Genomic DNA, 23,933 nt, shown 5'->3' with positions numbered 1-23,933 from the left:
TTTGACAAGAACTCAATCTCTTTCTTTCTGTCTCTTTCGGTCATCTTAGGGTGATTGAACAGCTAGGCGGGAAGCAGCTGGTAATGAACCACATGCATCATGAGGACCAATTGGTGCGCTACAATGCCCTCCTGGCGGTGCAGAAGCTCATGGTGCATAATTGGTAGGTCCCTCTTTTCTCAGCAGTAGATTAATTTTATGTGTTTGAAAAGTTTGTCACAGATTTTAAGGAGCTCTGGGTGGTGTTTATGTAATACATCACAGCTAAAGCAAATTAAAGTATAAATAAATTAAAATAAAGGGCGGTTATTGAGAAGACTAGAAGTAGGTTTTAAGATCAGCAATACTGTATAAATGGTATTGATAAAATAATTGTGACATGACAGTGTTACCAAAATATCCTACTCTAAAATACTACGTTATTAATTTTCTTTGTTCATTTGCTGCATCATTTAACTGATAAAGACTTCATTCCGCTCTGCGGAACAGTTTAGAATTAGAAATAATTTTTTATGGGGTTAAATATTTCCATTAATATGTGTATGTCATGTCAGTCTTGGGATCTTAATGGTTTTTGCAACTGTTATTTTTCTGTGAGTTCATTGTGTGAGTTTTTCTGCTGGGTCAAAACAATCTATATAAATACAACACACAGTGTTGCTCAGCTTGTTTTATATTAGTCCCTTGCTATCGACAATTATCAACAAGGCTTTGAGACAGTTCTGTTTGGATTCTAAACACTCTATTAGATTTAAAGTTCAACTTAATTCGAGTTCCTGCACAGCACTGACCTTTAAGTAAAGTTCACATACTGATAATGTTGGGAAGTACATTCCTAAAGCTTAATTTAACTTTTTTTAAAGAACTTTTTAGAAAGTCTTGATATAAAACAAATGATCTGTACATATAATGATTTACAGTTCCAATATCTGTCTATGCCATAAAATAGCCAATATGTTGCTGGCAATAAACCCAAACAAACGAACAAGAATCTTTAAAAAAATCTTTTTTAAACTTTTTTTAATTATTTTGTTTATTTTCGGAAATGCACCAATTCACCAGGAAGCAAAACAACTGCTGTCCTTTAAACATACTTTTGATTATTGTGGCCAAAAAACCCTCAGCCTTTGTTTTATCTGATTACAAAGCATTTTCTATCTCAGTGTAATCAGCGACAAAATAAAGCTTGCCAACTTTAAAATAGGGGCTTCATTTTTGCTTGACAGTCCATGCCAATGTTAAGCTTGCTTGACTGTCTAAACCTGTTCCCAAATTGCATCTGTGCATTTGAACAAATTTCCTCTGAGCATAAAAATTACAGATTCTTACAGTGTTTCTTTCTGATGCTGGAAAACAGGCAGACTCCAGCCCCAGCAGGCCTCATCATAAATCGAGTTGTGAATGAAAAATAATTGAGAATGGAAATATAGAACTAATGAAATGGATAAGGAGTATTACGTGTACATATTATTTCAGCACAAAACTCTTTGTATCATGCTGCCTGTGGAGCAGTGGAGAGCTGTTGTGTTCTGTATACTGTCCTGTATATTAAATAGTGTCCAGAACAGTCTGTTACACCTAACTGCAATGCCAGAAAAAACATTCTGTACAAATTGGGTATAACATCCCCTTTTTGAAGTTATCAAATGCAGGGAGGACATAAGATTACTGATAACACTCTGCTGCCGTGTAGTGAGGGTTCAGTCCTTTAACACTTGGGACAGTAGCTATGAAAAAATTCATAGTTTTGTTGGTAACTGTGCTGCCATGCAGTTATTGCTTGTTTGAACAATTTATCTCAGTCCTTTCTGTGTGTTTGTGTGTGTGTTCAGTTGTTTCACACAGTTTCACAGTTGTTTTAAAGTCAGTTGGCAGCCCTCCACTTACATAAAACCTCTTCCAGCGTGCCCTTTGGCAAGAGACTATTGTTCCATATTGCAGTTAAGTTGGAACAATAGTAAAAAAAAAACAGTGAGGATGTAACTGTGCCAGCTGATGCTCATTAAAAGTTTAACATAAAAGTGATTTGCTTGCTTTCTAACCTTTAAGTATACACCCCACCAGCTTTTTTTAAACCTCATGTGATTATGTATTTGAATGAGTGTTTTTCAGTCTCTGAGTTTGAAAATTTTTAAAACATGAGGGTAAAACATTAATAATGAATGACTGTTTTTGCTTTTATTTGATATAGATCTTTATTTTTCAAATATCCAGCACATGAGCATGTGCCAGCCTAGAATAGTTTTCAAGAATCAGATCACTGTTGAAACAGATATTCCAGATGTTGCAACAAAGATGTTGCTATGAATTATAAGATGCTGGAACATGGGTGTTGCTCTTCATAGCCAAACAGGTTTTACATCATCATGGGTCAACAGGCTGGCATGCAAGAGAAAAACATCTACTCCAAGGTTGGTTTCTTAAAGCTCAGTTGGAGTTTGTTGCTGGTTGCATAGACAAAGAAAAAGCCCTTTGGACCAAATACTGCAAATACTTTCAATACGAAGTATATGGAACAATTTTTACTATTGTTCCGACTTAACTGCAAATATGAAGTATTTGAAACAATGGTCTCTTTGCCAAAGGGCACGCTGGAAGAGGTTTTATGTAAGTGGAGGGCTGCCAACTGACTTTAAAACAACTGTGAAACTGTGTGAAACAACTGAACACACACACAAACACACAGAAAGGACTGAGATAAATTGTTCAAACAAGCAATAACTGCATGGCAGCACAGTTACCAACAAAACTATGAATTTTCCCCTAGCTACTGTCCCAAGTGTTAAAGGACTGAACCCTCACTACACGGCAGCAGAGTGTTATCAGTAATCTTATGTCCTCCCTGCATTTGATAACTTCAAAAAGGGGATGTTATACCCAATTTGTACAGAATGTTTTTTCTGGCATTGCAGTTAGGTGTAACAGACTGTTCTGGACACTATTTAATATACAGGACAGTATACAGAACACAACAGCTCTCCACTGCTCCACAGGCAGCATGATACAAAGAGTTTTGTGCTGAAATAATATGTACACGTAATACTCCTTATCCATTTCATTAGTTCTATATTTCCATTCTCAATTATTTTTCATTCACAACTCGATTTAAGTTTTAGATGAGGCCTGCTGGGGCTGGAGCCTGCCTGTTTTCCAGCATCAGAAAGAAACTCTGTAAGAATCTGTAATTTTTATGCTCAGAGGAAATTTGTTCAAATGCACAGACGCAATCTGGGAACAGGTTTAAACAGTCAAGCAAGCATAACATCATCATGGACTTAGAGGCTGTCATGCAAAAAGAAGTCCCTATTTTAAAGTTGGCACCTTAAAGCTCTATTTTGTTGCTGATTACACTGAGATAGAAAATGGTTTGTAATCAGATAAAACAAAGAGCAATAAAAGTGGCCATTCTCTCAAATCAGTGGCCATTCTCTGATTGCAGGATACTGTTGGTTTTATATTTTTGTTTGGCGAACAATTCCTCTCCTAGCACTGAGAATAATGTATTTAAAAATCCCAGCAGCACTGCTGCACCTGCTACACAAATACAACACACATGTCATAACCATGTTAGTGTCATTGCAGTGCTGTAAATGATGTACCACCCAAAACAACATCTTGCCAGGGGGACCTCTGGGCTTCCCTTTTGATTGATAAATGGCAAACAGGGGTAATAAGCTTTGAATACCCACAAACAAATACTTAGTGGGAAAATAGTTGGTTTAAATTGTGTCAGCCAATCTATGTTTCAGGAAAGTGGAGCTTACTGTACTAAATAGTAAATACTAAGGGTTGGTTTCACAGACAGGGATTAAGCCTAGTCCTAGACTACACAGCATTTTGAATGAAGATTCTCCATTTAAAGCAAAATGTAATCCTGGACTAGCCTTAATCCCTGTCTGGGAAACCAACCCTAAATGTTTAATAAGTGTACTTCACATGGTTTAGCTTCATACCGTATGGAACATAGGATGGAGTTTGATAGGCGGTAAGAAACTCACTTGATGATGATATCCGTATGAGTTAAAATCAGCAGACATGTCAAATAAGTTTGAGGTTGTTTCTTGCAAGTGAAAAGAACATGTAAAACTGTAACGGGACGAGCGGCTTCTGCCGCTACTGTGGGAAATAGAAAGCGCCCAGCGGCACGCCGTAGTTTGAAATAACTACATTTCCCACAGACCGCCACGCTCATCAGCAAAGATTTGCAGCACCTGGGTTCGCTGCTATATTAATGCGCGTTCCCAACAGCGTGGTGCTAAGTCTTTGAATTGTTCACTGACAGAGCCGGTACGGTATCGGGTTTACCCGAGAGGTATTTTGTGTTTGTTTCTAGAATATTTCGATAGAAAGAAACAGTATACTTAGAAAAGGAAAAAGAAGTGAAAGAAAGAAAGAAAGAAAGAAAGAAAGAAAGAAAGAAAGAAAGAAAGAAAGAAAGAAAGAAAGAAAGAAAGAAAGAAAGCAAGTTTCAAACGTGAACAGCGTTGCCGAGGTGATTCGGGGCTGTCACATTTCTCTCTCGCTTTAGTTCCGTGCATCAAGCACACATCCGCTATCAGAGTTATCAGGATAACTCACACGCTGAACCTTTATTTTATTTTGAGAGTTTAATCATTATTTTTATGTAGTGTGTACCTTAGTTTAGTTCGTAGGCGCGTTTGTTACGCCATAGGAATCACAGGCAGATAAGCTGAACAATCTGCCGTTCACTACGCTGAGTGTATAGCGCAGTGGGCAGAGTGCAGCGCGTTTAATCTACCGTCCTCGGTTCGAATCCCGCGTAGGGTGAAAACCAAAGTAACAAAAGCACTACCATTCTTGTTCATACATTTTCCATCCTGCACAGTGGGTCCAACTCATGTGTTTGTGAATGATAAAAGTAAATAAAATAAAAATAAATAAATAAATAATAAAATCACCTCCACTTTATTATTCACCACACACCACCCCCTTACATAAAACAAAATGTTAAATTTTTTTAAAAGATAGAAACTTAGATTCAGCTGTAGCATCAGGAGAAATCTCTGTACAGAATATAAAATAAATAGTTAATGATTAACTAAATGCAACATAATTGGGCTGCTGTTACCGATGTAAAAAGGCTGCAGAAAAGCAGAACATTATACCACAAACACCTCCAAAACACCTGACTGAAATGGAAAGTCATTTCTGAAACTTATTTTATAGGTTTCACATGTGTTGAACTCTTCTGAAGTTAAGTGGGTTTTAGACAACGGTGGATTAAATTTTGTTGAATTTCAATGCTGTTGAAAGCCAAATATCTTTCATGACTGAGCCCAGATGCTGAATCTCAATAAAAGAATGCCAACTAGCCTCATGAGACTACTACCGTCTCACAATGCTGTAAACTGCTTTTAAACCAATTTACATAAAATACATATAAAACAGTTTTTTTGTTAGTGGGATCCATTGTGATGCAGCCTGCAGTGCAGACATAGATATTATAGTCTCTCATATAGGAAGTCTTTTCATTTTAGACTCATCAGTCTGTAATTCATTCTGTAAATCATAGGTTGTTTGACCAAGCTCTAATGGTTTTAATCAAATGGATATGGATTTTTTGCCATTACTGCAGTAACAAAGTAAATGGTTCTGAGGATTGAGTATTGATCGGTGGTAATTGCAACGTGCAGCTATGTTGTTAAATATTTTTACTTTTAAATTGCAATCATTCCAAATTATTCTACATTGGTCCTTTTTTGCTAGTGCTAGTGTTGCTGTTGAAGCAAGATCGTACCTGCTGTGCCCAATTCTCTGAGGTGATTAAATAGCAAATTATGTTTATCCTGCTCTCTGTCTGATGACTGTTAGCAGATTGAACTAAGGTCATTAGTTGTGGTGCTGTTGGATGGCTGACAGGTGTTTTTTCAAGGCAGGAAAATGATCTGTTGTCACTGTGCTATGATAAATTTTCGATGAGAACAAAATCTGAAAATTGATTGTAGAAGCTCGAAGCTTTTGATTGGCTTTATATGTTTGTGAATTAAAGTGATTGGATTTTATAGGGTAAGAATTACAAGCACCATATTTTTGTTATTAGTGCCTGGTTACACTAAATAGCATGTTGTCATGGCAGCCAGGTTATTAGATAGTCAGAGTGTTAAAGGGTGGGTCCCACACCTGCAAGACTTAAAAATGAACCTAAATATGCAAAATGTTTAAACAAGGTAGAATAATACAGTAAAAAAAAGTGATAAAGGGAAGATAACTGAGATGGACATAATAACAGAATAACAAACAGTCTGCAATGAAGAATAGGAATAGAAAAGGGATAAATAAAAACTGGTTGTCACCCTGATGCTGGATTAAGCCCCAAGGTAAATCCGGTTGCCAATAGAGAAGCTTTCATCAAGTTGCAGGTTAATGTCATTAAAGAGGAAATGACATGTCAATAATCTGCGCCTCCATGTCCCCTTTGCTTGCTATATTTGGCAAGGCAGGAGAACAAGATTCTATAACTGAGCCCCCTGCTGATCTTGGCTCAGGTTGGCCTGCTACACAAAAAAGTGTAAGAGAAGCAAGGATGGAATAAAGAAAGAAGAAATTTTGACAGTTTGCTAAAACAAATTTAACAGGCCAGTCAAGTGTTTTAGTAGACCTGGTTGAGCTCAAGATACATTTGGGATTTGAGTTACATTCTTAGGAGAGCTTAAGGCTTGTCAGAATTTTTTTATCTTTAGCTAAAGTCACTTAAAACATGATCACTGTTGAAAAAGAGAAAATAGCTTTCACTACAGACACTGATTTCCCATTAATACTTTACAATCCCAACATCCTTTGTCCTGTTTTTACTCTGGGTGGAAAAAAAATGTAGGGATTACTACCAAATTTACTTATTACTGCAGGACGAGTACTAACATTGTAATTAGTTTTATTTTAATTATTTTAGTATTTCATAATAACAGTCCAATGGATGTTTTTAATTAAGTTCATAGTAAGCTTTTTAGAGTTCCCACAGCAGATGGTGTACCTTTCAGAGGGATTTCACAGTAAACTGTACCAACTTAAATACCTGGTGACAACTGGTGTAACATTATTCAAAGGCTTTGTCCCAAATAGCTTTAAATTGCTTTGGTCTTGCTTTCAAATGCATACTTAGTAATGTATCAAAACTATATGGGTAAGGCGCCCAGGTAGCACAGCGGGATATTCCGCTAGCACACCAGCGCCGAGATTCTAAACACCCCGGTTTGAATCTCGGCTCTGCTACCGGTCGGCTGGGTGCCATCTAGCGGGCCTGCCGCAGACACAAAATTGGTCACCATGTCTGCTGGGTGTGGAAATGACCGGACTAAGTGGGTGGGGTCTTCAAATGCTGTGTAAGGACTCTGGTTAGCAGGCCGAGGCACCTGTGCAGAAGCACAGGCGTAAACAAGGAGTCCGCTAGGACTGCGCATGTGTCGGAGGGCACGTGAGCAGCAATATACCCTCCTCGAACGCAATCAGGGATCCACAGCAGTGGAAGACAAAATGACTACGCTAAATCACAACCTGAGGTATTTTACAATACAGCTATTATTCTTATGGACATGAATCCATAAAATTAATATATACAATGCTTTTAATCTCACTTAAAAAACATTGTTCACTGTCATTTCTGATGACAGAGCACACCTTCATTTGTCATGTATACATATACAAGAGTACAGTACAATGAAATTCTTTTTTTTTTTTCTTTTTTTTTCCATATTCCAGTTGAGCAGACAGGGATAAAGGGCCTTGCTTAAGGGCCCAACAGTGGCTGCAAAGCAGAGTCTGGATTTAAACCGACAATCTTCCAACTGAAAGCCTAAAGCTCTACCCACTAGGCTACCACTGTCCAATTTCTGTGACAGTATAAGCTGTTTCGGAGGCTGACCTGCCTTTCTTGTACATTTTTAGCCTTTGGGTCAGCTAGGCTGTTCTATGCTAAATCCTATTATATCACAAACCCTATTCATATCTCTATAAAGGCTTAGTGTGTGAAGGAGGTATTTTGCTATTATTAGCCTCATCTTGATGGGCAGGAAATCCTGATCGTAATTCTGGACTGCAGTGCTGGAATACTCCAAGTTATTACTGGCATAATCAGTAATGATTACAAGTCCTTATTTTTTGGTCAAGAAGAGTTGTCAGCTGCTAAAAGAGGAGATGTAAATGGATCACATTCATGTTTTATGCATGGTACAGGCACAGCTGTATGTAGATTCTCCTCTGGGTTTATTTAACAAGTTTTGTTTTTGCACAGTGACATTCATTTAAATAATTCATTTTACTCATCCCAAGAAACTGTACAGAGAAAAAGGAAATTATGGTTTTATAAGGTTAATAATATTTCTAAGATTGTATTGTTTTAGTTTTACCTACCCCAAATATTCATACTTTTGAATTGTTTGCCACCGTAAACCCCATTGTTTTGGCACCACCACATGATATACACTGATAAACCAATACAACAGTATCACCCCCCAAAAATTTACTCTGCACAGCTTATTTCCGAACATGTGCATGTTACAGAAGGGGAAATATTAAATGTTGGAATGGTAGTTACCTGTACTATACATGTTGAATGCAGCAGATCTAACCAGCATAAAGACTTGAGTTACTCTAATAACAGCCAAATCATTTTGGCCAGTTGCCTGGGTTGAAGCATTTTTGAAACTTCAAGGGGTGCTCACAGGTACCCACCGACAGTGGTTCAAGGTGCCAATATTCATTAATGCCAGATGACAAGAAGGCTGTGGCTCTGGTACATACCAACAGAAGAGCTACTGTGGCTCAAATAAAAAAAAACATTTTTTATTCTGGTGGTGATGAGACTGTCAAGTCAAATCTTTCTGTAAATGGAGCTACATTGTTGCAGGCCAGTCCAAACACCCTTGCTAATTCCTGTCCACAGTCGATAGCATCTACAATGAGCACACATCTGAACATTGAAACAATGGATGAAGACCGGCTGGCCTAACAAATCCTGTTTTCTCAGTATCATGTGGACAGCCGGGCACGTGTGCATCCAGGCGAACAGCTGGCACCTGGATACACTTTAGGATGAGCCACCCCGCTTTGTACATAGTTTCTTCATCCTAATCATTTATATTGTTGTTTTTTTATTACTTGTGTGGTGTGTCTGGGTGGATGATAAGATAGGACACATGCACCATCATTTAAAAGCCCTCCAGTGGGTCTGAATGACTTGTGATTCATAGCTGCACTATATGATATTCTTACACACAGGTGTACTTGTTATTTATTAGCCTTAACTAAAGAACAGATGCATATTGTCACAGTTGTTGCTATGGATTCAGGCGTTCAGCAGATGGTCAAGGCTGGAGCTGCTGAACTACAGTGTTTATATATAGCCCAGGTTTTCTTCAACGGATGACGTGTTCCATCACTGGCATTGACACGTGTCTAGTGAGATCTTGTTAAATTTGTATTAATGAGGGATTAGTTGTGCTACTTCATACAAATTAAAAGCAAGCTGCCGGACTTTGTGTCATTTGTAACCATGGCTGAGCTCTCTCTGTGCTGCTGAGCAGATAAACATAGATTGTGAACTCTATCTGAACAGGTCATGAAGCTCTTTAGCTCTTGCTGGGTGTGCGTGGTGTTTGGACTTGTGTTGCTATTGAGGTGGAGTACTGCTGGAGCCCCATCATGACGGCGCCACAGCTCTCTCTGGGTTTATTATGGATGTGCAGCAGCATGCTCTTGCCACTTTTGTTTACTCTTTTGCCCCAGTAGCCATTTGATGGGTTTTCTGTTTGTATAGAATTTTCATGCAGGAACTTAAAATGCATTGATTTTTTATATTCATTTTATCCGAATAGTTTATTTTAGAACTATTTGGATAAAAAAGAAAAGTAAAAAATATTTTGCTATATTTTGCTATATTTTTTGTTAAATTTTTTGTTACTAATTAAATTAAAACTACATTTCATTACATTACATAGTAAAATGGAAAGAAATTTATTCTTTTAAGTGTGTGAACTGTTTAAGCACTATTTATTTATTTTTTTGACTTCCACTTTGAATCATTCTGGTCCGCATACCAGATTTGTTGCAGTTTTCACACCAGATAAGATGCTCTTCCTGACGCAACCCTTCTTAAGTTTTATCCAGGATTTGCACCAGCACTATGCACACTGACCAGTGCACCTCCCAATGGCTGGGCTGGCCAGCCACCCACATCACCTCCAATATAGCCAATCATGTCTGTGTAGACACCAGTCAACAGTGGGCTAGTGTATTTTACTGCTGCACCACCAGAGCAAAAAGTAAAAAAAAAAAAAAAATAAAAAAAAAAAAAAATATATATATATATATATATATATATATATATATATATATATATATATATATATATATATATATATATATATATATATATATATATATATATATATATATATATATATATATATATATATATATATAGAGAGAGAGAGAGAGAGAGAGAGAGAGAGAGAGAGAGAGAGAGAGAGAGAGAGAGAGAGAGAGAGAGAGAGAGAGAGAGATTTTTTTATTTTTAAAAAAGGAACTTTTATTCAACAAAATGAACAATGGCATTAAATTCTTTCAGTGAGACATTTCATTCAAATACCCTATAAGCACTTAACTCCATGGGCTGGCGAGGATTAGCTCCCCCTCCTCCACACTACAGAGAATATCATTATGGCACCACTCCATCTCAAAACCTTTAACATTGTCCATAGCTCTGTAGAAGCCAAACTCAAGAGTGATCCTTGACTTCACCAGAGCCAAGAACAACGGTACGACCTGCCAACCAGATTTGTTCTCTATTTTATTTCTTTTGGATTTATAGATTGCTAATTTTGCCTCACCAACTATAAAATTTAGCAGTTGCCATTTGATACGATCTTTCTGACCATAACCAGCACCGTAGATAAAAGCTCCAGGGTTAAAAGCCACCCCACACTTCAGAAATAAAAAGCTCAATGTGTTGAAGAGGGAGTTAAGCCTTGAAAATTCTAAAAAAACAGTGAAAAACTGTTTCTCTAAGCCCACAAAATGGACATGTGTCGCTGACCTCCGGATTGATAGTGGAAACAAACGCATTAACAGCTAAAACCCCATGTAAAATTCTCCACTGGAGATCACCAGACCTCTTTGAAAGAGGTGGTTTGTACAGTACTCTCAGGCCGCCTGTCCATCTCCACCCCCAACTTGTCCCTTCACACCGTGTCAGGCCGACCATTCAACACTACTTTATTAAAAACTTTTACACAACATTTGTAAAAAACCTGGCCTGACACAGTGTGGAAGTCCATGTCTTGAAGGTTCGAGATCTCCAACAATGGACCTGAAACATTGTCCAACTTAGGTGTAACAGCTGTCTTCGGAAAAGGGTCTCGTTTGTCAGGCACTACGCTCCCATTTCTATAGTTGTGTAGCATTGACAGTTCTTCTACTGAAAGTTTTTCCTTCCAGGCATCAACAATAGTTTTGGTGTGTCGTATGGATCTCTGCCCTAGCACAGCCGTCACAGCCTGGATATCCTCCAAGCCCGGTCCTGCAGTGTCCACCAGGTCCTGTAATTTTACCATCCTTGGGGCACATAGCCTCTGATTGAGGGCTGGTATACCGTTGCTTAACACATCCAGACGAGCCCCTTTAATCAAGGGCTCTTCCAGCAACCAGTGGAGTGAGTTGTTTTCCAGCCTTTGAGTCCTAAAAAGTCCCCATATTTTAAAAAGTCCACGATAAAAAATGGGTAATCCATTTAAGTGTAATTGCTTGTAGTCCATAAAAAATAGTGCATTGTCCAGACCCAGTCCATCAACTGTATGTAAAATTGTGTTAGCCACCTCTCTCCACACTAAGTCTGCAGAACCTGTCAAGAATTTCTGCAGAAACTGTAGATGAAAAGCAGCCATTCTGCTAGCAAGATGCACCAGGCCTTGCCCCCCTTCCTGCCTTGGTAGGAATAGTACACCTTGTGGTACCCAGTGCAGACGATCCCAAAAAAAATCCACCAAAATCGCTTGCAGCCGAGACAGCAGGCCAACAGGAGGGTCCACACAGGATAGTCTATGCCAAAGTGCTGAAGCAACCAAATTATTAGTAACGAGCACTCCCTCTAAAAGACATTTGACTATGTATCCACTTCCACCTTGCTAATCGGCCTTTCATTTTTTCTACTACACCTACCCAGTTTGCCTGCTGTGAGCCCAGGTACTTTATCCCCCCTCTTTTCCAAGCCATATCAGCTGGTAGCAAAGGCAGCCCCATTGCCCACTGCCCCACTGCCAGTGCCTCGCTCTTTGCCCAGTTTACCTTTGCTGCTGATAGAGCCCCAAAATCTTGAACAATAGAAACTACACTATCAATGTCTTTCTGCCCCCTCACCATTACCATTACATCATCAGCATATGCTGATATTTGGTGATGAATGTGTTTCTCATGGTCCAAAACAACACCATCAATTGTGGAGCGAAGCTTGCTCAGCAGTGGTTCAATGGCAATGGAGTAGAGCATACCAGACAATGCACAGCCTTGACGTATACCCCGAAGAGCCTTGAATGGAGCACTCAATCCACCATTAATTTTTAAAAACACTTTCAATGTCATGGTACAATACCTTTATCATGCTAATGAAAGATGGCCGAAAACCTAATGTTTCAAGAGTCAGCCATAGGTACTGATGCTCAACTCTATCGAAGGCCTTCTCCTGGTCAATCGAAATGAGACCAAAGTCAAGCCCCTGAGACCTGGAAATCTCCAGAACATCTCTAACCAAGCAAACATTATCCCTGATGGACCTGCCAGGCACACAGTATGTCTGGTCCTGGTGAATGACCTGCCCCATCACTTCCCTTAGTCTGTTAGGCAAGGCAAGGCAAGTTTATTTGTATAGCACCTTTCATACACAGTGGCAATTCAAAGTGCTTTACATAAGGAAAAAAAAATTAATTAAAACATTCCTGAAACCTCAGAAAGACTTCTTGCAAACATTTAGTTACAATTAAGAACATGAAATTCAAACAAAAGAGTTAAAAAAAAAAAAAATTAAGGACATGAAAAATTAAAAGAAATTATTGTAAAGTATAACCTACAATTTAGGGAATATGAAATTAAAACAAGAGAGATAAAAAATTAAGAACATGAAAACTAAAAGAAAATATAGTAAAATATACACTACAATTTAGAAGAGCATGAAAAACTAAAAGAAATATGGTAAAATGAGGGTAATGGCAAAAATTTCGAGCTCAATCATAGGCACAAGAAAAAAGAAATGTTTTTAACCTGGATTTAAAGATTTCTACATTTGAGGAACATCTAATATCTCCTGGCAGTCTGTTCCAGTTATATGCAGCCCAACAGCTAAATGCTGCTTCATCATGTTTAGTTTGGACTCTGGGCTCAACTAGCTGACCTGAGTCCATGGATCTAAGAGATCTACTGGGTTTATATTCTCTAAACATTTCTGAGATGTATTCTGGGCCGAACCCATTCAGTGATTTATAGACCAGTAGCAGCACTTTAAATTCTATTCTGTAACTAACTGGAAGCCAGTGTAGAGATTTTAGAACTGGAGTGATGTGCTCAGTTCTCTTCGTCTTAGTTAAAACTCTAGCAGCAGCGTTCTGAATGAGCTGTAACTGTTTAATGGTCTTTTTGGGAAGTCCAGTTAAGAGACCATTACAATAGTCCACCCTACTGGAGATAAAAGCATGGATCAGCTTCTCTAGGTCTTGTTGGCACACTAGACCCTTGATTTTGGCTATATTTCTAAGATGGTAGAAGGCTGTTTTGGTGATGGTTTTTATATGGCTGGTGAATGTGAGATCTGAGTCTATTAGAACGCCAAGATTTCGGACTTGGTCTTTGGTTTTTAGAGCCCGGGAACTGAGGTGTTCACTGACACTGGTCCTCTTTTCTTTGCTACCAAACACAACAATCTCTGTTTTGTCCTTATTTAACTGTAAAAAATTCTGGCTCATCCAGTTATTGATGTCCTCCAGACACTGACACAGTGAATCTATTGGGCTGTAATTATCTGGTGAGAGAGCCAGATATATCTGTGTGTCATCTGCATAACTATGGTAATCAATGTTGTTATCCTGTAGCATTTGGCCTAATGGAAGCATATAAAGATTGAACAGAAGAGGTCCGAGAACTGATCCCTGGGGGATTCCACATGTCATAGCCACCCTGTCGGATTCACAGCTGCCAATAGTGACGAAGTAACTCCGGTCTTCTAAATAAGACCTGAACCAATTAAGGACTGTTCCGGAAAGTCCAACCCAGTTTTCCAACCTATCCAGCAATATTCTGTAGTTGTTTAACACAGACACATCCAGAGTTCTCTTTTTTAGGAGTGGCTTAATGGCAGCTGTTTTCAGTGACTTTGGGAAAACGCCTGATTCTAGTGAGCCATTAACTATTTGTTGCAAATCAGTTTTTACAGAGTTAAAAATAGTTTTAAAAAATTCAGATGGCAGTATGTCGAGACAACATGTCGATGATTTAAGATGCTGAACTGTTCTCTCCAGTGTTTTTTGGTCTATTGTATTAAATTGTGACATAATAGTCATGTTATTTCTAGGTGTCTGTAGGGGCAGCATGGTTTCATCGTTTGACTGAGTGGCGTTGATGGTCAGTCTAATAGTTTGGATTTTTTCACAGAAGAAATGAGCAAATTCATTACATTTCTCTGTGGACAGAAGTTCTGGTGTGATCCGTTTTGGAGGATTTGTAAGCTTGTCGACCACGTTGAATAGAGTGCGGGTGTTGTTGATGTTCCTGTTAATGATCTTAGAGAAGTGCAGCTGTCTAGCCCTGCATAACTCCGAGTTAAAACTACAAAGGCTTTGCTTATAGAGATCATAGTGGATTTGAAGTTTAGTTTTCCTCCACTTACGTTCAGTGCTCCTGCATTCTCTTTTCAGAGCTATTACCATCATTGTGTTACGCCATGGTGCTTTCTGTTTGCTCAACGTTTTCATGACTTTTACAGGGGCAACCACATCCATGACAGTCAATATTTTCATGTTAAAGTTATCCAGGAGTTCATCAACTGACTCTGCAATTAAAGTTGGTGATATAGCTATGGCCTCCATAAACTGAGAACTAGTGCTTTCATTTATGCACCTTTTCTTAACAGAAACAGAGCTAGTTTGAGCATCTGGAGTGATCAGCATTTCAAAGAAGACACAAAAATGATCAGAGAGGGCCAAGTCCTTGACCATAACAGAAGAAATGTTAAGACCTTTAGAAATAACTAGATCCAGAGTGTGCCCTCGAGTATGTGTAGGCCCTTTCACATGTTGCAATAGACCAAATGTGTCAAAAAGTTCTTTGGTGTTATTGTCCTTGTTATTATCTAAGTGGATGTTAAAATCCCCAGTTATGATGAAGAAGCTGTACTCAGTGGAGATAACTGACAGTAGTTCAGTAAATTCATCTATAAAATGTGCAGAGTATCTTGGAGGTTTATAAATGGTTAAAAATAAAATTTCAAAATAAAACAGAGGTATTCAAAAGACATAAAATTGCCAAGTACAGTCTCTTTGCACTGGAATACATCTTTAAATAAGGCAGCTACTCCTCCACCTTTTCTACCACTTCGACACACATTCATAAAACTGAAGTTTGCTGGTGCTGTTTCATTAAGAACAGTGGCACTGCTGCCTTCTGCTAACCATGTTTCAGTTAGAAACAGAAAATCTAAACTGTAGGATAGAATTATGTCATTCACTAAAAATGATTTATTGGCTAGAGATCTAATATTAAGCAGAGCTAGCTTTAAAGGAACCACAGGAGCCCCTGGGACAGCCCGAGGTTGTCTTGGTACAGGTACGAGGTTAGACTGGTTGACTTGATATGCTGAATGCGTTCTATTCTTTCTATTTCTAATCAACACAGGAATAGAAAACATTTCAGACATACTGGGTCCAAGCTTACTCTCCAAACTGTTGTCAGTATCATATCTGCTATAGCAAGGACCCTGAACACATCACAACGTGTTATCATTGTTTTGTATTCTGAAGCCGCTATCAGTAGCACTCGCTGAACATTCTGAACTCTGTACAGCCAGAGGAGATGAAGTACAAGGCTGCTGCTGACGGTGTTGAAGTGGCCTCAGAGAACGGGGAGGGGGCTGTGGACAGGGGGGAAGGGGTGCCCTGCGCTTTTTGGGTGAAACCTGTGGACTGGCTGAGATGGAGTGTGAGAATTTAGTCCCAACACACACCAGCTTCTCCATTTTCTCTGTGAAATCCATATGTGGAGGTGATGTTGTTGAGAGAGAGAAGTTGGAGGATGATTGTGATGTCTCTGCTGTTGACTGCTGTGTCACTGCCTGATGATGAAGGTCATAATAGCTTTCGTCAAGAGTCAGAAACTCAGCCTGAGCCGTGTTCTCCAGTGATGGGGATTGTATGTTTGATGGTCCTTCATGTTGAAGGCAGGTGAGGGAGGTTGAGGATGCACGTATTGTGTCGAGTCAGTCCAAGAAGCAGATTGGTGGCGAAGAGCAAAATGGAGGTTGTCCTTTAGTGCCTTCACTCCAGTCTTGCTTAGGTGGGTGCCATCTGGGTAAAAAAATTCTCTGCGCCCCCAGAATAGATTAAAATTGTCAATATAACCCATACCTTTCAAACTGCAGGTTCTGCTTAGCCACATGTTGAGGTTGAGTAGCCGTGAAAACATATTAGATCCTCGGGCTAGGAGAGGCCCACTGATGAACTTCTGAGCAGTCAGCTTCTCAAGTGTATTAAACAGTTCAGTGAAGTTGTTCTTTAAGATTTCTGACTCCTCTCTGCGAATGTCACTTCTGCCCACGTGCAGAATAATTTGGTCGATCACTCCATGCTGGGAGAGAATGTTGGGAAGTTCCTCATTTAATTCCGAGACAGTCACATTCGGGAGACAGCATGTTAGCATTGATCTGCTGCCTATATTCTTGATGGCAGAGTCACCGACGATCAGAGTTTTCGGAGCGTTCTCTGCGTCAGCCGAGGGCCTCTGCTTAATCAGCCTCGTGTTTTTGCTAGCCCGCTTTGAGTCCCCTTTTATAGTCAGCTTCTCTGGTTTTGATTCGTTACCATTACCACTGGGGGTAACCTCGATCAGATTTCTGAGCGGTTCGAAACGATTCAGCAAAGGGATCGGTTTTTGTTGCGACCCTGCTATTTTCCCACGGGGTGCAATTGTGCTAGCTTTTGGAATAGTTTTAGCTTTCCGAGCCCATGATGAACAGTCTGGCGTGGAAGACATTAAGACAGCCACCTGCTGCTTTTGTGGTTTTGGTTTTGCTCCAAGTTTGTGCCACCGACTTATTCTCTCACATGGTTCGTTTCTGTTCCCCTGTTTTGACTGACTTCTGTCAAGCTTCGGGAAGTCTGTTAAGCTGTCTAGCCTTAGCTTAGCTGGTTGTTCTGTGTTAGATTTTGACTCACCCTCGAGTGATCTGGAACCATTTCTCCTATTCGTTCCAGGTAGGATCGTGAGCATTTTTGTCTCCAGCACAGCGATTTTCCGTAGGAGTCTGTAGCAGTTGGAGCAGCACGAAGAACCCGCTGTAGTGATAGGAGCCATGGTAGTCCTGATAACTGTGCCCGAGTTTAGTCTGACGGCTAGTGGAAAACTCCGTTAACTAAATGTCTAGTTTAATGTAGTTCTGTAATTCTGTGCCTTTCCAGCCGATCTATTGTCGGTGTCTACTGGTTGAGCTCTATATTTTAGAAATAAAAGATAAAAAATAACTAAAATAACTAAAAACTAAAAGCAAGCGGAGAGCAGACAGAAAGCGTGCAGCCAGAGCGAGCGTCAAGGACTCCCTGTTAGCCAGGGTTTTAGAGAAGATCTTGAGATCTATGCACAGAAGACTTACTGGCCTCCAGTTCTTAATGTCCTGCAGGTTACCCTTTTTAGGAAGCAGGGTGATGACAGCCCTCCTACAGCTCAAAGGCAGGGAACCATCAGCCAGACTCTCATTTAGTACGGCTAGCTAATCAGCACCCAGCTCCGTCCAAAAGGTCTTGAAAAACTCCACTGGAAGACCATCTATGCCTGGGGCAGTGCCACCCTCCATGCTCTGTAAAGCAGCATAGAGCTCTTGCCTACCAAGCAGCCTTTCCAGTATCTCACTGGAGCATTCTGAGACCCTCTGCAACCCTGCATAGAAACCATCAGCCAGTTCTCCATTTTCCCTGTAATCACTTCTGTACAGTTCAGCATAGAACCGTACAGCCCGCTTACGGATCTCTGTTGGCTCTGTCAGTTCCTCCCCGTCTTCAGAGCGCAGAGAGTGAATGAAATGGCTTTGACCATTTCTCCTTTCCAAACTAAAGAAAAACTTGGATGGGGCATCCATCTGTGTCAGGCTCTGAAAACGAGAGCGGACCAGAGCCCCCTGTGCCTTGACGTCCAACAGGTCTCTAAGAGCAGAAGTTTTAGATTTAAGAACTCCGACTTGACTTTGGTCTCTGGTGGAGTCCATCTGTCGTTGTATGTCTAAAATGTCTTTTTCCAAGTCTTTCATAGACTGAGTAATGTACCTTGAAACATTGAAGGTGTATTGTTGGCATAGTTGCTTTATTTGTACTTTTCCATAATCCCACCACTCTTGTAGGTCATGAAAACATTGTTTTTGCAATTTAAAACTATTCCTAAAAACAGTAAAAGCTTTTTTTAAATTCGTATCGCACAGTGGGGAAGTATTAAAATGCCAATAAGCACTCTTGGGTTTAAGATTTGCAATAAAGACGGAGCATAATACCATGCAGTGATCTGAAAAACCCACAGGAGTAATCAAACAACTTCTAACAATATTAAGGTGGTGCTTAAAACAATAAAAACGATCCAGCCTGGCCATTGTCACAAAACCCTCTCTTGCATGTGTCCATGTATATTGTCTAGTGTTCCGATTTAGAGCCCTCCAAACATCACACAAGCTGTGAGTCTTCAGGGACTCACGAAGAGCACGCTGGGATGCAGCATGAGGTTCAGAATGATTCCTATCTAGAGTGTCATCCTCCGTACAGTTAAAATCGCCCCCTATAAACAGAAATTCCTCAGAGCTGCACTTCTGCAGCGCTGTACTGACTGTGTTAAGAAAACCAACCCTTTCAACCCCAGTTGTGGGAGCATAAATGTTAAAAATAACAACCTTAAAAAGCTCAAACTGAGCACGCACCACCATACACCTCCCCTCTCATCACCTGCTCAACCTCATAAGCAATTGGCAAAAAGTGCTTCGCAAATAAGATCCCTACTCCACTACTCCACCTCTAGTTGAGCTCATATTGCTCAAAAGAACCTCCCCTTCAAACTCTTTTTTCCAATCTACTTCATTAGCCCCGTCACTGTGTGTCTCCTGAATAAGCATAATGTCAATCTTTTTCTGCCTGATGAGTTCATAAAGCAGTGCTCTTTTCTGTATGTCCCGTGCCCCATTCAGATTCAAAGAGCCCACCCTTATCGTACTCATAAAAATAAAAAGGTTGCACAACACAAGCAGTAACACAATAAGAGGCAGAAAAAAACTATGAGGTTTCAAATCCAGTGTCATTTTGAAGTTCAAGTTTCAGTTTTAACACAATTTTCTTTAGTCTATAAATTTCTTGTGCAGTAAACTGACATTCACCCTCACTTCTCATAAAAGTTTGTACTGAGTCAATAAAATGTTTGCGATCAGGGAAATATTCTTCCACCACGACACCTTTCATGTTCTTAGTTTTATGAAGAAAAGACCTAATTTTTTCAAAAGCATATGCACTCCTCCTACTCCGTTGACTTTTCACATCTAACAGATCACTGAGTCATCAAGGGTGCCAGAGCCAGAACCGGGGTTCTCTTTGTCCTTCTCGCTCTGTGCCTTCCCTTTTTGCCCACGAGCTCTAGCCCTCATTTTCCTTTTTCCCAATGGTATTCTGAAAACAGGGTCCTCCGCCAATGTATCTGTCTCCATTCCCTCCCCTTCCACAATCAGTTGAGCGGTATCGATAGCATCTAGTCCTGCCCCAGCTTCAGTAATGTTCTTAATCTGAAACCCAGAACACTCCTGCTCCATATGTACATTACTGTTCACAGGACTGTCTTCAGCAACAGACTCAACTGCTCCCCCCTCATCCCCATCCTGAGTCTGTACGTTTGAGGTTGCATCACTTTTGCAACTATCAACCCTGGTACCTATCTCACTGCCCCCTACTCCACTAGGCCCAGCCATCGCCTCAGCCCCCTCCACTGTTTCAGGGTCAGTCTCAGGCCCGGGCCCATCAGCAGTGCCGGCCGTACCACCACCCTCAGACGCAGGGCCAGAGGCACGTGAGGTGCCTTCACCTGCCTCTGAGGGACAAGAACGCCTTAAGTGCCCCTCTTGTCCACACCCAAAACATTTCATTGTGTCTGAAGTAGCAAAAACCACATACTCAAATTCATCAATCCTGAACTTAAATGCCACATTCAGCTCATCAATACCACTTTTTAAAAACATGAAAATTTGGCGTCTGAAACAGATGACATGCTTCAGCAGGGGAGATTTGGCACCAAGAGGGATTTTTCTCATTCGAGAAACGATCTGACCATAACGTGCTAACTCTGCAGTCAACACTTCATCTTTAATGAAAGGTGGGACATTGGACAGTGTAACTTTTTTTGCAGGACGTATGAGGGGCACTACAGGTGTGAATGTACCCTGAATAACAACCCCATTCTGAACCATGGTGTTAGCCTAGCTATCCTAAAAGATAACCACAGCACTGTTCATCCTAGAGGCAGACATAATACTGTCATACCCAACAACCTTTCCTACAGCCAAGCTGCACTCCTCCACTGAACATTTAACCCCGGGAGCGATTTTAATGCCATGTCTACGGGAAAGTTGTTCAAACCGAACTTTCTCCGTCGCCGCCATGGCAACTAGCAAAAAGCCGGCAGCCGCAACAACCGGCGTTACACACGCTACACGCGCGCAACTCGCGCTCACAACAACTACACCGTTCCCTGTTCGTGACACAATTTCTATTGATTATACCCAGCAAAGATAGAAAAGATAGAAAAAAGAAGAAACTCACTCACCCGGCAAACAGCCAAGCACGCTCGCTCACACACCGCTCACCCGCTCACACACTCACTTCCGCTCACGCGACAGAGAGAGAGACAGAGAGAGATAAGGCTATCAATAGCTATATAATAATTAGATGGTAAACACCAATAAATACACTGATCCACCTTCACAAACATGATGCTGTATCCATGTGGAAAAACTACAATGCTCAGATCGATTGGATCAGATTCATTGAATTCACACTATAGACACTAGTTCATCACTCTTTCACTCTTTTCATTTACAGCTATAACAGCATCCACTCCTTTGAGTTGACTTTTCACATGATTTAGAGTATGTTTGGTAGGAATTTGTGCTCATTCAGGCAAAAAAGGCATTTGTGAGATAAGGCGCTGATGCTGAATGAGAATACGTGTTAAAAGAATTGCAGTTAAAATTCCATTTCATCCCAAATGTGTTTATTGCTCAAAGCTCTGTGCAGGCTACTAGTGAAAACCACATCTTTAAAAATCTTGCTTTGTGCACAGGGACATCTGCCGATACCAATCAGATACCGTCTCCTCTTAAACAACTAAGCAGCAATAATACGTCTCAATGCACCATGGGTAAACTAGCAATGCTCAGACTGTGAAACAAATCTTCTACAGGAATAAATACTGAACCTACAACATCACACTTATGCAAAACTGCTGTTTTTTTACAGAGTATCGGATCGGTGTCAGCCCTAGTCTTTTATATAACTGATTTTAAACATACCTGTTAGCAATTGGTGTGGCTATAACCCTTAAACTCAGGAATAATGGGAGTGTCCACTTTTCTCATACAGTGTATGTAATAGTCTGACATAGCATTGATATTCTTATCAGCTATGAATTTTCCAGTCACAGTCTGAGCATAGTTGATGACTCCTTGACGAGGTTTCTAGCCTTAAAACTATAAAAAATACACAGAGAATAGAAGTGTGAAAGCAACTGTCATGTAACATGGGCCACCGATGGCCCACCAAAGCAGTTTATAAAACCCTGCTGTAAAGGGTTTGATTTTAAACATTTTAGAGCTTTGAAGCAGAAAGCAAGAGTACACAGTTGCCTTTTGTCTGCGTGTGTGTGCTGTTTAAAAAAGTAAATCTGGGAATTCTGGTAATGGAGCTCGATGTGGCTTATATAAGAGGAGCATCTTTGAAGCAGTTTCAATAAGGCAGCAGCCTAGTATTGTGAAATCTTCTCTACATCTTTTAGATAAAATCTTTAGATGTGTTTCTGATACTACATATTTCCAGTTGAGTATGTGATTATTTAGAACTGTATCTGGATATAGCTACAATATGCAGTCTGCTTAGCTACATGCAGAACAAAAGACACGAGAGAGAGAGAGAGAGCGAGAGAGATCAACTACGCTATTCAGAATCGCTGTCATTGTGTACAAATGGTTTCTTTTCTTTTCTAAAATTCTCAAAGCAAGTAACAGAAAAGCTTGCACCATATGCCTGTGTGAATGTAACTAACGATCATGTCTGGTTTTGCAGGGAGTACCTGGGCAAACAGCTGCAGTCAACAGAGCAGTCCACACCAGCTGTGGCTGCCAGAAGCTGAACTCTCGCTGTGCTCATACTTGCTCAAGTGATTGTGTGAACATCTCTAATTGCTTAGTCATCAATATGTCCAAAGAAATGAAAAAAATGTAAACCTGTAAGGTGTTATAGTGCATTTGTGTGCTCCAAAGCCCCAGTAACGACATCCTAGCTGTTCCAACAGAAAGCATGGTAAGAGAAGGTTTTTCTACAATGGACACAGAAAACCATTGTTTGCTGGTTGATCGGCTGACGGGTGTGTTTCATTTTCATATACTCAGACACCTCCAAGTCAGGTCCAAAAAAACTAAATTTAACGGAACATCATCATTCTGGAGTAGAATGAAGAACCAACAGAACAGTAGCAGTAATACACATTTTTGATTTATCTGTATCATTTCTTATATTTTTTCATGAATGTTAAATGCCACCAAAGGTATTATTGCTGCAATTTTAACAGTTGGTATGATGCCACTGCAGCCACTAAAAGATGCTGAAAGTAACAGACTGGTGGCTTTGAAATGAGATGATAACCGTCAACCGACAACCTTTGTGGTCTCGTCCATTATTCCCTCATAAAATAGAGTTAGTTAAGCTTTATGTCTTACACATGATAATTTTCAATTGGTGTTAACACTTGAAATTCTTTAGTTGCTGTACCAACTACTGCAGCCATTGCTAATCGGGGCTTTATTTCCATTGTGTAAATGTGTGTATTGTGTTTCATGATAAATGCTTAAAGTAGTTTCCATAGTGATTGATATTCAATGTTATTTATGTCTTATGAGTAATACAAGAATGCATTCCAATAAAAAAGTAACCTAATAAACCTATTAAAAGTTTAACCATGGCTCGGTAACAATGTTTTTGTCCTAACTTAACAGATGACTGAAACTCCTCTACATCATTTTTACTAGAACTTCTTTACATGATCAGTGAATTAAAATAATAATGAATTGTAATCATTTTTGCATTACAGAGTCCAAAATCATCAGGTGGTGTCACTAGTGGACATCAGCCATAACATTAAAACCACCTCCTTGTTTCTACACTCACTGTCCATTTTATCAGCTTCACTTATCATATAGAAGCACTTTGTAATTCTACAATTACTGACTGTAGTCCATCTGTTTCTCTACTGTTTCTCTACATACTTTTTAGCCCCGTTTCATGCTGTTCTTCAATGGTCAGGACTCTCCCAGGACACTGACATGGTGGTGGTGTGTTAGTGTGTGTTGTGCTGGTATGAGTGGATAAGACACAGCAGCACTGATGAAGTTTTTAAACACCTCACTGTCACTGCTGGACTGAGAATAGTCCACCAACCAA

The 23,933-nt window shown here is 40.0% G+C and overlaps 1 protein-coding gene across 3 annotated transcripts in view; it reads left to right on the top strand.

Moving 5' to 3' along the window:
• atp6v1h (ATPase H+ transporting V1 subunit H) overlaps positions 1–23,449 on the top strand; it is a 71,893-nt gene extending 48,444 nt beyond the window's left edge. For all 3 annotated transcript variants that reach the window (XM_062993085.1, XM_062993082.1, XM_062993083.1), the window contains 2 exons: positions 50–163; positions 22,560–23,449. In XM_062993085.1, coding sequence (XP_062849155.1) covers positions 50–163; positions 22,560–22,626 — 181 coding nt within the window. In that variant the 3' untranslated portion in view covers positions 22,627–23,449. The remainder of the gene's footprint in view (positions 1–49; positions 164–22,559) is intronic.
• The last annotated feature ends 484 nt before the right edge of the window (positions 23,450–23,933 follow it).

Source organism: Trichomycterus rosablanca, chromosome 4 (genome assembly GCF_030014385.1).
Source record: "Trichomycterus rosablanca isolate fTriRos1 chromosome 4, fTriRos1.hap1, whole genome shotgun sequence".
Taxonomy (NCBI): Eukaryota; Metazoa; Chordata; class Actinopteri; order Siluriformes; family Trichomycteridae; genus Trichomycterus; species Trichomycterus rosablanca.
This window is presented reverse-complemented; position numbering and strand designations above follow the sequence as displayed.